The sequence below is a fragment of the Anomalospiza imberbis genome, chromosome 6, assembly GCF_031753505.1.
Source record: "Anomalospiza imberbis isolate Cuckoo-Finch-1a 21T00152 chromosome 6, ASM3175350v1, whole genome shotgun sequence".
Taxonomy (NCBI): Eukaryota; Metazoa; Chordata; class Aves; order Passeriformes; family Viduidae; genus Anomalospiza; species Anomalospiza imberbis.
In genome coordinates this window covers 41,294,813-41,307,930 of record NC_089686.1, presented here as the reverse complement: position 1 = coordinate 41,307,930, position 13,118 = coordinate 41,294,813, and the positions used below count along the sequence as shown (strand labels likewise).

Genomic DNA, 13,118 nt, shown 5'->3' with positions numbered 1-13,118 from the left:
GGCACAAAGTCGTTCCCTCGAGCTGTCGTGGCAAATGTTCCAGTGGCCCGGACAAAAAATTACCTCTTTTAAATTGAAGCGTTCAGCGTGTCGCACACGGCGCTTGTTGGCATTTAACGCCGGCCTTGCGCTCGGGACCGCAGCTCGGCCGTTACCGGCGGCTGCCAGGGGTGCGGGAAGGCGCCGTCGGGCGGACCAGGCTCCCCGCACGGGGCAGTCGGAGCGCGGGGCCCTAACGGTGCTCCAGGGCTGCGCCCCCGCTGCTGTGCCGCCCCTCAGCCCGGGGCTGCCCCGGCGCTGAGAGCGCTCCGGCCGGGAGCTGCCGGGAGCTGCCGGCGCCGCCTCAGGCACCGACCCGGGCCCGCCCCTGCCGCGGCCCCCGCCCCGCCCCCCGGCGCGCCGCCCGCTCCCAAAATGGCGGCGGCGGCCGTTCCGCTTCCGGGGGGTGCGAGCAGGCCGGGATTGGGGAAGATGGCGGCGGCTGGAGTGTCCGGGCGGGGCGGGCTGGGGCGGGTATGGGTCTTCTCCGGCTGGGCCCTGGGCCTGTGCTCGCTGCTGGCCTCGGGGACGCGGCCCGCCGCTGCCACCACCCACTGGGTGGTCACCGAGGACGGGAAGATCCAGCAGCAGGTGAGCGGCCGAGGGACGCGGGGCGCTGCCCACTCGGCTGCGGAGGCACGGAGAGCCCCTGTCCGCGCCGTCGCTCACCCATAGCCCGGGTGTGCCCCGAGCTGCGGGGCGCGGGGCTGCTCGGCCCGGTGCGAAGCCCTGCCTGTCCCCGCAGCCGCTGCAGCAGCCGGGCGGCGGGGCCGGTGGCTCCCGCGGCCCCGGCACGGGGGTCTCCCGCAGCGAGCTGGCGTCGCTTGTGAAACGTGGCTTGAATCCGCCGGAGCCCCGGGGCGAGGCAACGTGGAGGGGCGGTCGGTGGGTCGGGGTGAGGCGAGGATGGATTTCGGCTGGAACTCTGTTTGGAGCAGCGGCGGTTCCTGCCTAGGGGCCGCTCCCCGGGAGCCTCCGGCACGAGGCCGGGTCCCGCTGGGGTGGCGGGAGCAGCGGCACCGCGGCCCCGGCCCGCAGCCGGGACCCGAGCGGGGCCGGCCCCGGGCACCCCCAGGCTCCTCGCCGAGGGGAGGAGATGTCAGTGAGTTTGCGATTTTTCACATCCAGTCGCACCCGACCCGGCCGCTTTTCCTTCCTGCTGCAAGTAGGAAAGAGAAGGTGGCGCGTGTGCTCGGGCAGGAGAGCACGCACTCCCTGTGCGTTTAGTCAAAATGTCTTATTTTGATAGTGGGCTGTGCCTCACGTTCACTAAGCGCCTTGAAAGAGTCGAACTGTCTCATATTTAGGCTTTTTCTTAGTTGCTTGCTTTCCTCTTTGTTGTAAAGGGAGCAGTACTAGAAATTTACTTTTGTGTCAGATCTGTCCGTTTCCCTCTGGAGTGGAAGAGTTGATCGCTGTAGCAAGCAATGGCCTTCCCCCTGTACAAAAGAGTGGAGACATGAATGTCCATTATCAGCTTCCATTTGTGAGGATTTTTAGTCGGGTTTTCCTGTCAAAATGCATTGAGGTCCTCAGGTGGAGCAGACTTTTCTCTGCCAGAAACTCCTGCTGACTTTATGGTTCTCCCGCACTTCGGCCGTCTGGGTGGATCCAGGCACTCTAAACACCCTCATTAATAATAAATCAATTAATGACACCACTTCCAGTGCTATCTCATCTCTTTTCCTCGCGTATCTTAGTGGGGAAGTGGTGCAAGTATATGATAATGGTCTGGAAGCATTTTGCATATACTGAGTGTATATTATAAAATTTGGGCCAGGTGTTGATTTTGATCACTGCATGGAAAACAGCTGTGACTTGGAAAAAATCCAAATAGAATGGCTTGAAAATCTTAATAGCTAAATTCATTGCTTATTTTAAGGAATGGCATTTCATGATGTCAGCTAACTGATGGTACAGGTAGAAGCTTCCACTATACCATTGCTATGCATTAGTCTTTTCTATCACAAATGCTTTGTAAGCAGGGGCATTCACGTGTTCCCTCTGTCAAGTTCTCAAGGCCTGTAGGTGGGGTGAGAAAACAGTATCTGTGGAATAACTTCTCTTACTTGCATGGTCAAAATTAATTCAGCCATTTCCAGCAAGGAAATTCCAATTTAAGTATGTTATTACTTGGACTATGAGGAGCCAAATTCTTCAGTACTTGGAATATTATGCTGTGAATTGTCCAGTGAGTTTTTAGTAATTAGATTATTTTGGCATCTGTTACTGTCATGTCCCTGGCTCTCATGAAAATGATGTTTATATTTGTGGGTATTGCTATTGCAAACTCTGCATGGCACTTCTGAATTTCATTTTTTCCTCTTTCTTTTGTTTTGGGGAATCACTGGACAAGTTTTTTAGTGAACTCCAATGTTGTTTTAAGTGCCAAAATGTAGCAGTGGTCCTGTAGTTAACAGCGAAAGTGACAGTCTCCACCTGTCCAGCAACAGGCAGGAATTGTTGTCCCACTCTCCATTGCACAGGTGCAGTCACACCTTGAGTGTTGCATGCAGTTTTGGGAGCCTCAGGATAAGGACGTTAAACTCTTAGACTGTGTGCCCTCCCAGAGGAGAGCAGCCAGGAGGATGGAAGCTCTCAAGGGCAAGACTTACAAGAAGCAGCTGAGGTCACTGAGCTCCTTTAGCCTAGTTCTGAGGAGACCTCATCCAAGCCTACAACTTCCTCAAGCAGAGCAGTGGAGGGGCAGGTGCTGGTCTCCTCTCCCTGGTGACTGGTGAGAGGACACGAGGAAATGGAATGAAGCTGTTCCAGGGCAAGTTCAGACTGGACATTAGGAAAAGGTTCTTCACAGACAGGTTGGTCGGTCACTGGAACAGGCTCCCCAGGGTCACAGCACCAAATCTGTCCGAGTTCAAGCAGCAACTCAGCAGCACTTGGAGGATTCATAAGGGATTTATCAGTTAATTGGTAGAACCACAATATTCCAAAATATTTAAGCTCTTCTCCTAATACCAACAACTTATTAGCAGGACAAAAGCCTCCAACTTCATTGCAGAGCATTCCTTTGCTTTAGTTTTTCAGAGTATTCTTCATTAAGTTGTTATGTAGCATGAGAACTTAGGGGTCCATTCCAACCTGAGATACTCTGTGATTCATTGGCAGCGGAAACCTCTGCATTTTATGTGCTCCAGGGCCCTCACCACCTCAAATGGGCTTTGCTGGCCCTCAAAGTGGGGACAGGGGCCTTCACGTGGGTGCCTGGTGGAGGGACATGATCACGCCCCTCGCCCAGTGGGCTCCAGCCTTGCTGCTGCAGCCCAGGGTGCAGTTGGCTGCCTCAGCTGCAAGGGCTCGCAGCTGCCTCACCACCAGCGTTCTCCCCACCAGGGCCCAAATGCCATTTCTGGCAAGTTGTTTTTCATTCAGCCCCTGCCTTTCCTGTTGCATGGGGCTATTTCATCCCATGGGCTTGTGGCTGCTGTTGTTGACTTCATGAGACAGGTCCCTGCCAGCCCATTCTCCACCACCTTGTCTTGCTGCATCCCTGCAATGGCCATGCTTCCCCATCTTTGCAGAGGACACCAAGCTTGTGGTTCTTTTTTGTTGCTGTCAGTAGTAAAGAGTTGTGTTAGTAACGATTGGTATTGATCCCTGAGGGATGTTGCTGGTGGTCAGCCGTTGTTGGACCTTGCACTGCACATTGCAATGTTTCCAGCACAGCAGTCTCTGACTGGAAGTGGCTGCTGGTGGCAAAGAGTGGTGATGTTAATCAGCTTTTATATGATCTAATTTTGGAAATACTAGCATTCTTAAAGTCTGAAACACATCTTCAACAATTACCAGCTTTTTAGAGAGGTACAGGCTTGGTCTTCAATTGGTTTACTTCATTTTATCTGAATAAAGCCTATATAATAAAGAGGTAGGGAAAATTTAGTTGGTAGTAAGACCCAGACATTCCTACTGCTAAATGAGCCACTATCAGTGGAAATGCAGCTGAGCACCAGTGACAACTGACTTCCTTGTAGCTTTCAGTTTGCTACTGTGAGCTTTGTTTTCCTTGTTACCAAAGTGCAGAACCTGTGGATGAGGAGCTGACAGCAGGAGTCACAGATCCTGACCTAAATACAAAATATAGTTGCTGGAATGTGTTTGAGGGAAGAAAGGTGAGATTATTATACGTTATTGACCTAAAATCTCTTTGCTGTTTCTCCTTACAGTGCAGCAAGGGTGCAAGCATTTAATATGAGACTGTATTCAGGCATTCAAGTGAGACTGACTTTTCTGTGACACAAGACCACAGGTGTACCCTGGCTCAGACTTGATTTCCTAGTGGTATAAAAACCTGGCAGCGGTGGCAAAATTAACACAGACTGAACAATTTTCTATATATCAGCAAGATCTCATCTGGTAAACAGGAGTACTTGCTAAGTAGGTACTGTTTTTCAAGTTTCTAGTGAGCATTTCTATCTAAATGACAGAACAAATAACTAGCAGTGCATATAATATTTCAGAGTTTCAGCCATCAAAAAAAAAAAAGCCATCAAGCTGTATCTGTTGCTATAGTAGTTGGTTTTGAGATCAAAGATATCAGTCTCTGGATCAGTTCATGTTCTTCTTTTAGTCTGAGTCCACCTTCAAATGTGTGCTCTTGCAAAGCCAGAGACTGAGAATCGTCTCTCTTTAATGAGATTATATCTGCTCAGTGCACGTGTTTATAAGCCATTTCACAATTCACAGTATAAAGTTCAGGCTAATATATAACTGATTTTAGACAGTGCTTGTCTGCCAATAGGGAGGCTAGTCACTCTGCAGAAATACTAGTGGACTTCAAGAGAAGAGAGAAACTCGGTGTAAAGAGAGGACAGACAATTGTCAGATTAAATTCAATGCAGGATACAGTCATTCATGGCTTTAATGATGAAGACCACCTGCTACCATGGCTCAGAGACCATACGAGAGCAGAGGTGGGGTCTTTCTAGAGATGCCTTGATGGAGGTGATTAAAACAGAGCAAGCTAGTGGGGACTCGAGGTCTGCCTGTTTGTGGGCTGCTGTAAATGCTGAAGAAGTTAGGTCAGAATAATTAAACTAAATGAAGCACAGAAACTTTCCAGGCAGATGATCCAAAGCAGGACTGGGAGAGTGTTGTCAGGAGCAAAGAGAAGAAATCTGAGTTGGCAAAAAGTTGTTTTCATTTTAATGTGTTGTTATGTGTTTTGAAGTTCATGAGAGATAATCTGGAAAGTCAAAGAGTAATGCTGGCTAACTTATTTGGAACTAAGACAACCAGCTGCTCAGTGAATGTGACATCAGAATTTCCTCCAGTGCTGTAGTGTGCTTCACTGTGGCTTAGTGCAGTAGAGAGGAGAAACAGTACCTACCAGCTGTTCATTTGGTTGCAGATTTGAGTGTGAGTGCACCTCAAGCAGCAGCAAGGCAAGTTGATTCATGGATGGCTTTAGAGTTAGTTATTGCTTGACTCTGTCTGGCATCTGAGTGCACATGTATGCTAACAGGTTGAGATGACAGCAGTGGTCCATGTGCTCAAGAATACAGGAAAAGCAGCCATCCAAACCCAAGGAAAGCTGAGATTCTAGTGCAGCCAAATAAAAAACCAAAAAACCAACAACAAAAACAAGAAAACAAAAACATACACATACACACACATACAGAAAAAAAAATTGTTCATTTTTACTGAGGTGTGTAAGGTGGAGCCATGCTTTCCCCAAAACAGTTGTCAGTCCCTCCTTATGAGGGTGTGCAAAGACATCTGGGCTGGTTGGTTTGAATGTTCTGTAGCTTATTAGGTGTTATCCTATCCACAGGGTGATGAGCTGAAGCAGAATGGTTCTGAGGCATAGGTAAGGTTTTCCTCAAGAAAAGGAAAACTTGTTCTGGTTTAAAGCTTCTCTCTTGATCACCAGAGCACCATAGACCTTCATGTGCTATAGTAGTAGAAAGATAGTAGTTAAAAAAAAATCTCTTTAAATTTTCTGCCTTTACCTAAGTGTATAAGAAGTTTTTGAATGCAAATGTTTTGTGAATGGCTGAGTTGCTTAATGTCCTTGTCCCCAGTAGGCATTTTGAACTGCACTTCACCAGCAGTGCGTGCTCCCATGGGAGCACAGCCTATGTATGTCTGTGTTGCTGTGGACATCATGACTAGATCTGAATTTATAAAAATAGGCCTTGTGGTAGCCTGTACATGGCATCAGAAATGCAAATGTTTCATTCAGTGGAGCGGTGGTAGAGAAGTAGCTTCCACTGCTCTCTACTCATCAGTCAGAGATTTGCATCTGAGGTGCACAAGCTAAGAGGCAGATCCTAAGGGCTGCTGAGCTGCAGCTGTTGGTGGCTGTGCCCCTCACAGCTGCCATAGTCCAGCAGGTAATCTTATGCCAGGTTTTGACTGCTGACAGAAAAGCTGTAGTGCAAAGATGTCTGGATTTAGCTGAGCATGGTAATACATGCCAAGGCGGTTCAGGCTGTAAGTCCTGCAGTGGCTCTGACCATGAGTAGGCATGTCCTGCTCATTCCGCAGCTCCTGGTTTTCATACAGCCTTTGTCCTCTGGACACTGTGTGTTCCCAGGTCCCGTTTCTCTTAGGATCCTCACAATTTGATTTCCTGTTTTCTGTCACCTTTAAAATAAGGGTTGGACAATCTGAAAAGATGAAACTAACCAACTGTTTAAAACTGGCTATTCTGAGGTGAGAGTTATGCTTGGTGCCTGGAATGCCTTCCCTGCATTGTGAACTTCACAGCTGAAGGGTAGCCTTGGAATTGGCCCAAGCACATGTTGGCATGAAGACCCCACCAAAGCCCAAAAGAGCAAAGTCAGCAAGACTCTGAAATCCACTGTTACTACATGTACCTGCCTGCTTTAAAAATACACTTCTGGATAAAGTAATTTCCCTCAAAGTTTAACAGAAAAAGTTAATGGGTTTTCATGTTGTTCATTTGCTAAAGAAGTTACTGCTCAGGTTTCATCTTTTTTAGATATCTTGTAAGTCTAATAATTAGTCTTACTGTCTGTATTTTCAATATTAGAACACTTGAAATTTTTAGGATTTGGCAGTGAGCAGATATCAAGAACCAGTCTGCTTATATGAAAAAAAGTACTTGTTCATTACAAATGTAATCTGAATGATCTCTCCATCTCTTGTTTTGATTCAGCTGAGCATATGGCTACTGAAGAATATAAGGCTTGCCTGGAATATACACGTTGGAAATTTGTACCCTTAAATATGACTAGCAACACATTGGACACATGTTGGAGTGTTCCAAGTAAAGTCATGTTTCCTTTTGATGTATTTGGATCTGTTACCCAGGATATTCATAGCTTGTGTGATCTCAGTTGAGCAGAGCTATTCAGTATTACTGCGACTTTGTTAGGTTTTATTTCTGAAGTGCTACAATTGTTTAGAATTTGTGTTTTCCCTGTAGCACAGCTAGTATTAATAATATCAAAATATCTAGTGCTCTTTGCTAACAGATTCTGCAGCAGTAAGCTTTTAAATGGCTCAATACTTATAAAAACGCATTTCAACATCATTTTTCTGTGTGAATTTTTCAGTGACAATCTTGGAACAAGTATCTTCTGACACTGCCTACTCATCATTTGGATGAGTCAAAGAATTTATTTTCCAGTTTTGTAGTTTGTCTTGCACTGAAACCTGTACACATTTTTTCATGGCTTCCTCAGAAATGCCATGTAGCATCATGTTGGAGTGTAAAGTATCTCAAGACAGCAAGACCAAAAGACAAGCACCAGTTTTCAAATCCTTTGCTCCCCCTCAAGACTGCAAGAAGTTCCAACCTGTTGGAGGGGGAATTGCCTTTGTTTTTTACAGTGACAGAGCATCCACTGCCTATAAAACAAATATGGGGAGCCTATTTTTCTGTATGCCATCATTTGATACAGTGTGTTTTCAGCTTCTTTCTCTAATAATCTGCCTTCTGCATGTAGTATAATGCTTTTAGGATGTGCAGAGGCACTAACAGCAGTTCTGATTTTCGTGTGCCTGTGCCTCAGTTAACAGTGGGGTTTCCACAGTACTTTAAAAAAAAGCCTTACTTAAAAATAATTGACTGAGGCATTTTTCGACCCTCATTTAAAAAATATTACTTCCTGGTGCAATGTAACTGGATTGTTGGGGAAAATATGCTGGAAGGTTTGGCAAAACTTGCAAGTCTAATTGCTGAGAGACTTTGATATATGGAGGTAACATAGGAGACTAAAACTTCAGGGTTTGATTCAACTCGATGTCTTTTTTTCCTTACACAAATTCTGTGTGTTTCTTGCTGAATCAGGTTCTGGGTGTACTTTGTGAGAGTGAATAAATGTGAACTGTGGTTTATAAAGAAACTTTCACCTTTGGGCAAAGTTGAACAGAGACCACTTATTCTAAAAGTGTTTTACTGGCAGGCTTTCTGCAGTGTAACTACAGTAGCTGTCAATGGTTCAAAGAAAGCTTTTCAGTGCAACTTTTTTTTCCCTGTTTACTGTGTTGGAATTGAAGTCAAATTCTTGCATTTCAAGCACTTCATCTTGCATGTCACAGTTTCAGCACTTTGGAGGAAGAGTAAATGAATGTGGTGTTTTGCCATCAGCATTTTAACACTTTGAGTTAAAAATGAGTAAGTTGGACAAAGCATGTGTTCTGGTGCAGGAGTCTCCACTCTCCACACCATGAGGCTGTGTTGCCTGTGTAGGTTGACATCTGTTCTGTTTCATCCCAGAGGAGCCTTGTGGAGAGTTGCTTACATTTTGAAAAACATGATCCAAGTGACAATATCTGTGTATTTTTCACTTGTCTGAGTCCCAAATCAGGTGACAAGGCACAACAGACTTTGCATGGAGGGGTGAAGGTGGCAAGGGTTTGTAAGAGCACGAGCATGACATGAGTCGAGTGAAACCAGTATCCTCTGAAATCTGCCTTAGAGTCTTGCTGTGAGAAGGAAGGGGCATAATCCAGAGCAGTCTCTAGATATCCATCAAATACCTTTTATTTGGACTATTGTATTTCTGACTAAAGAATTATTTGACAGGTGAGTGAAGCTCTGAGAGCTTTTCTAAATCTTTGGGGTATGTTGCCTTCTCTTTGAATCTTTCTTAATAAGCAGCAGCTCACAAGAAAGTTCTGAGCTTTTTTGTGGTTTTATTCTGGGTATAATTTTCCTGGTGTGGGGATGTGGCTGCACAGGAAAGCAGGAAGATGCCAGGTGGAACTTGAGCACAAGCAGCATGAGGGAAGTGTGAGCATCTATGTGACAAGCCCTGCAGGGCTTCAAGTGTGTCTTCCTGATTTCAGCACATCCTGCTTCCCACTTATCTTTATCACTGCTGCTACTCATGTCTGTGCTGTGCAAGTTATGCAGATGCAAACATTTGTTTGCAGCTTACTCACTGTATTCTTCATGAGGTGTCACTACTGCCCTCAATTGCAAATACAGTATTGGTGCTCTTCATAGCTCAGTATGTCAGCTTTGTCGTTTTCCTACTGTAGAAATGGCTGGCACTGTGAAGAAAATGTGTTTGATGTAGGGGTGGGTGTTGTAAAAAGCTGGATAATGAACTGTAAGTCTTCACAGTGTTGCTGACTGGATCTGAGATGAATAAGTTTCAGTTCAAAATCCATCTGTCTGTCACTACAGAGAAGGGAATGATGAAGAGCTTACCAGGTGCCCACCAAAGCTGCTTTATCACTCCTCTCCTCAGCTGCACAGGGGAGAGAAAATACAAGAGAAAGCTCAAGAGTTTGGATAAGGACAGGGAGAGATCACTCACGAGTTACCACCACAGGCAGAACAGACTCAACTTGAGGAAATTAGTTAATTTATTAAACATCAGATCAGAGTAGGGTAATGAGAAATACAAGCAAATCTTAAAAATACCTTCCTCCAGCCCATCTTTTTCTTTCTGGACTTGACTTTATTCCTGATTCCCTACCTTCTCCCCCCCAGGTGGTACAGGAAGATGAAGAATGGGTGTTGTAGTCAGTTAATCACAGAGTAGTTTTACCACAGCTTTCTCCAAGAAGAACTCCTTCTCCTCCAAGGAAGAACTCCTTACTGTGCTCCAATGTCATGTCCCTTCCCCAGGAGAAAGTCCTGCATGAACTCCTCCAGTGTGGTTCCTTCTCATGGGGTGTCACAAACTGTTCCAGCTCAGAGTCCCTCCCACAAGATGCTATCCTTTAGGAACAGGCTGCTCCAGTGTGGGTCCCCTGGAGGGCCACAGGTCCTGCTAAAAATCCTGCTCCAGTGTGAGCTTCCCACAGGTTCACAACCTTCTTTGGGTATCCACCTGCTGTGGTGTGAGGTCCCCCCTAGGCTGCACGTGGACCTCTGCTCCCTGATGGGCTGCAGGGGACAGCCTGCCTCATCATGGTCTTCACAACAGGCTGCTGGGAAATCTCTGCTCTGGCACCTGGAGCACCTTCTCCACTGACCTTGGTATCTACAGAGCGGTTTCTCTTGCACATTCTTGCTTTTTTCTGGCCACAATAACTTCTTTTCCCTTCTTAAATGTGTTACCACAGCAGTGCGACCACAGTCACTGATGGGCTCGGCCTTGGCCAGCAGCAAATCTGTCTTGGAGCCAGCTGAAGTCCTCTCTGTTGGACTTAGGGGAAGCTTCTGGCAGCTTCTCACAGAAGGCACCCCTTGCCATGCAAACCCAATGCAACTAGTAAAATTCTGTTAGGAGCTTTGTGCTTACACACTGGTAAGGTTCTCTTTCTACTAGGCTGAAGGATTCTGCTGTTACTAAAAAGTAGTTATTTGCCGGTGACCAGCTGAGTCAGATGTGGAAGGGAAAATCTGAAGACTAAAGAAAAATATCCTTAACTGGGATGATTTCCTGGTGGATCACCATAACTTTATGAATTAATTCAGTGATATTGCTGTTTGGTTGTTGAAACTTTGGTTTCTGCTGCCAGATGATAGTTGATGGGAGTGTGGTACGTATTGCATTGCTTTCCTGTCAACCCACACTCACTGGGTTGGTAATGTCCCACTCCAAATTTTCCAATACTAAATTCAGACCTCTCATGAGACTGTCTTACCAAAAGTTATAAACCGAAGGCGACCCTGAATATCATGCTGTTTCTGAATGGATGATAAGCCAAGAACCTTCATCTTTCAGACTAAGGTTTTCTAATTGGTGATGCCTGCATAACTTTCTCCAAAAATGCTCAGATGCTGTTCATCACTGAAAGTGGAGCTGATAGTTGACTTTTCCCTCAGTGACTGTGTAGAATCATGCCAGTGGCCTTTAGATGTCAGATGAGCAGTGCTATTTTGGAATGGGTGATGAAGTGCTTTAAACACAGTGAAACTTATTTTCTTTGCAAATTAATCTCTCATTCATTTGCACATACTGTGGTAGTTTCTTCAGTAAGTGAGGCATAAACCAGTGCTACATTCAGTGCATAACTCCGTCTTTGTGTGCAGCCAGTTCAAAGTGAGGTGGGGCCCATAGGATGAAATAGGAAATATGACCATGAATAAAATGCTGTAGACTTTAGTACTTCAACTAACAAAATCATTAATTTTTTTTGAAATGGTATTTTCTGTGTTTCTCTGCATCATGGTGAATACTTGGTCATCCTTTATTTGCAACAGTTGAATCCAGAATCTCCAAGTTCACAGTGAAAAAATGGATTAGTGTCAGTAGCACCCATTATTTTCTATTCATCTGGTGATATAAAAGAATTAATTTGCTAAGGAAGAAAATTAGTTTTTTATATAACTGTATAGGTAGCGACTCATCAGAATGGCTCCATACTAAAAGAAGCACTGCAGCTTTTGCTTTGGAAAGGAATATTTAGCCAAATTTAGCCAAAACCATGCTTGGAGTTTAGTAAAAGGAACAAGCGTTTATATCTCAGAGGACAAGGTTCTTACTCAGTCAAGAATCTTGCAACAAATGTAGACTTCACAGTCAGTAGTTCATAGAAAGTAGATTTGAGCTTCTTATCTGACTCACAACCAAGAGAGTACAGCCTAAGGTGTAGCCAGTTGGCAGGACACCTTAGGATGACCGGAAAATATGCTGGAGATGGAGTTCTCTGAAGTAAGAGAGTGTAACAGAAATTTGTCCAAGCTATTTGGAAAGGTGACAGAAAAGGAAGAACTGTAGCTCAGGAGGTTCTCCTGCACCTGTATATATGGCAGACTTTTCCATCGAATTGTAATGTCATCAAGTTTGCACAGATGTCTTGGGGGTGGACAGCCCATTTAGAGGTATCAGTGCTAACAAACAGGTAAGTGCTCACATCTCCATGCAGCAGCTGGTTCTGTATCCTGAAAGCTTGAATGCAAACTGAGCAGATCCCGGAAAAACATCTTGATGTAGACCATCTAACAGTCATGTTTGATGTGTGAGGTGTTGCTGTCCTTGTCACCTTGTCTGTTCATCCTGTCATCACATACTCCTATTTCCTTGTTTCTGTTCTCATGTTCATTGAATCCTTCATGAACCAATTTAGTTTACTAGTTCAGACAAAACAACCAGGAGGGAGTTATGTTCTGTTCAGCTCCTGAGTTTGGGTTAGCTTCCAAGGGATCCTGGTGGTCACCAGAGCTGGTGTGCAGCCAAGTGTACTGCTCTCACACTGACACATGGGAGGGAACAGGGCTGCAAGCCTGGAAGTGAGCCTTTGTATCAGCTCAGCTGCTGCTACACCTTCTTGTCCACTGTAGGGACTTTTCCCCCACCCAGTGAGACAGCAGAGTTTGGCAGGAGGGCAAGGCTGAGATCTTTCAGCCGTGGGGTGAAGTACCATAGTAAACTGAGTCCAGCTAGGGGCTGATGTGTAACTGCTCTATCTGTGACCTGCCTCTAATGTCCCTCTTCATGAAGCTGTGAACTCCTGTGCATGGCTATGGAAGCTGTAGCCTGGTCTTCTGTAACAGAGTTTTCAGTCTTCCCCTGCTTCCCCCTTGATTTTGCTCCTTTACTTATTAATCCTGAAAGCAGTAGATCCTAATGGTAGGCCAGTGTGTTAAATTAGTTGCAGAGAGGAGCTGAAGCTGAACTACTCTATGCCTTTTGAGGGATGTGGTGGAGGAATTTTAAAGTTACAAAACAAAGTAAGTTTCTTTGATTGCA

At 45.6% G+C, this 13,118-nt stretch overlaps 1 protein-coding gene across 1 annotated transcript in view; it reads left to right on the top strand.

Moving 5' to 3' along the window:
• The first annotated feature begins 402 nt into the window (after positions 1-402).
• TTC17 (tetratricopeptide repeat domain 17) overlaps positions 403-13,118 on the top strand; it is a 56,128-nt gene continuing 43,412 nt past the window's right edge. Inside the window, exon 1 of the mRNA XM_068193733.1 lies at positions 403-630. Within this exon, the coding sequence (XP_068049834.1) occupies positions 415-630 (216 nt within the window). The 5' untranslated portion in view covers positions 403-414. The remainder of the gene's footprint in view (positions 631-13,118) is intronic.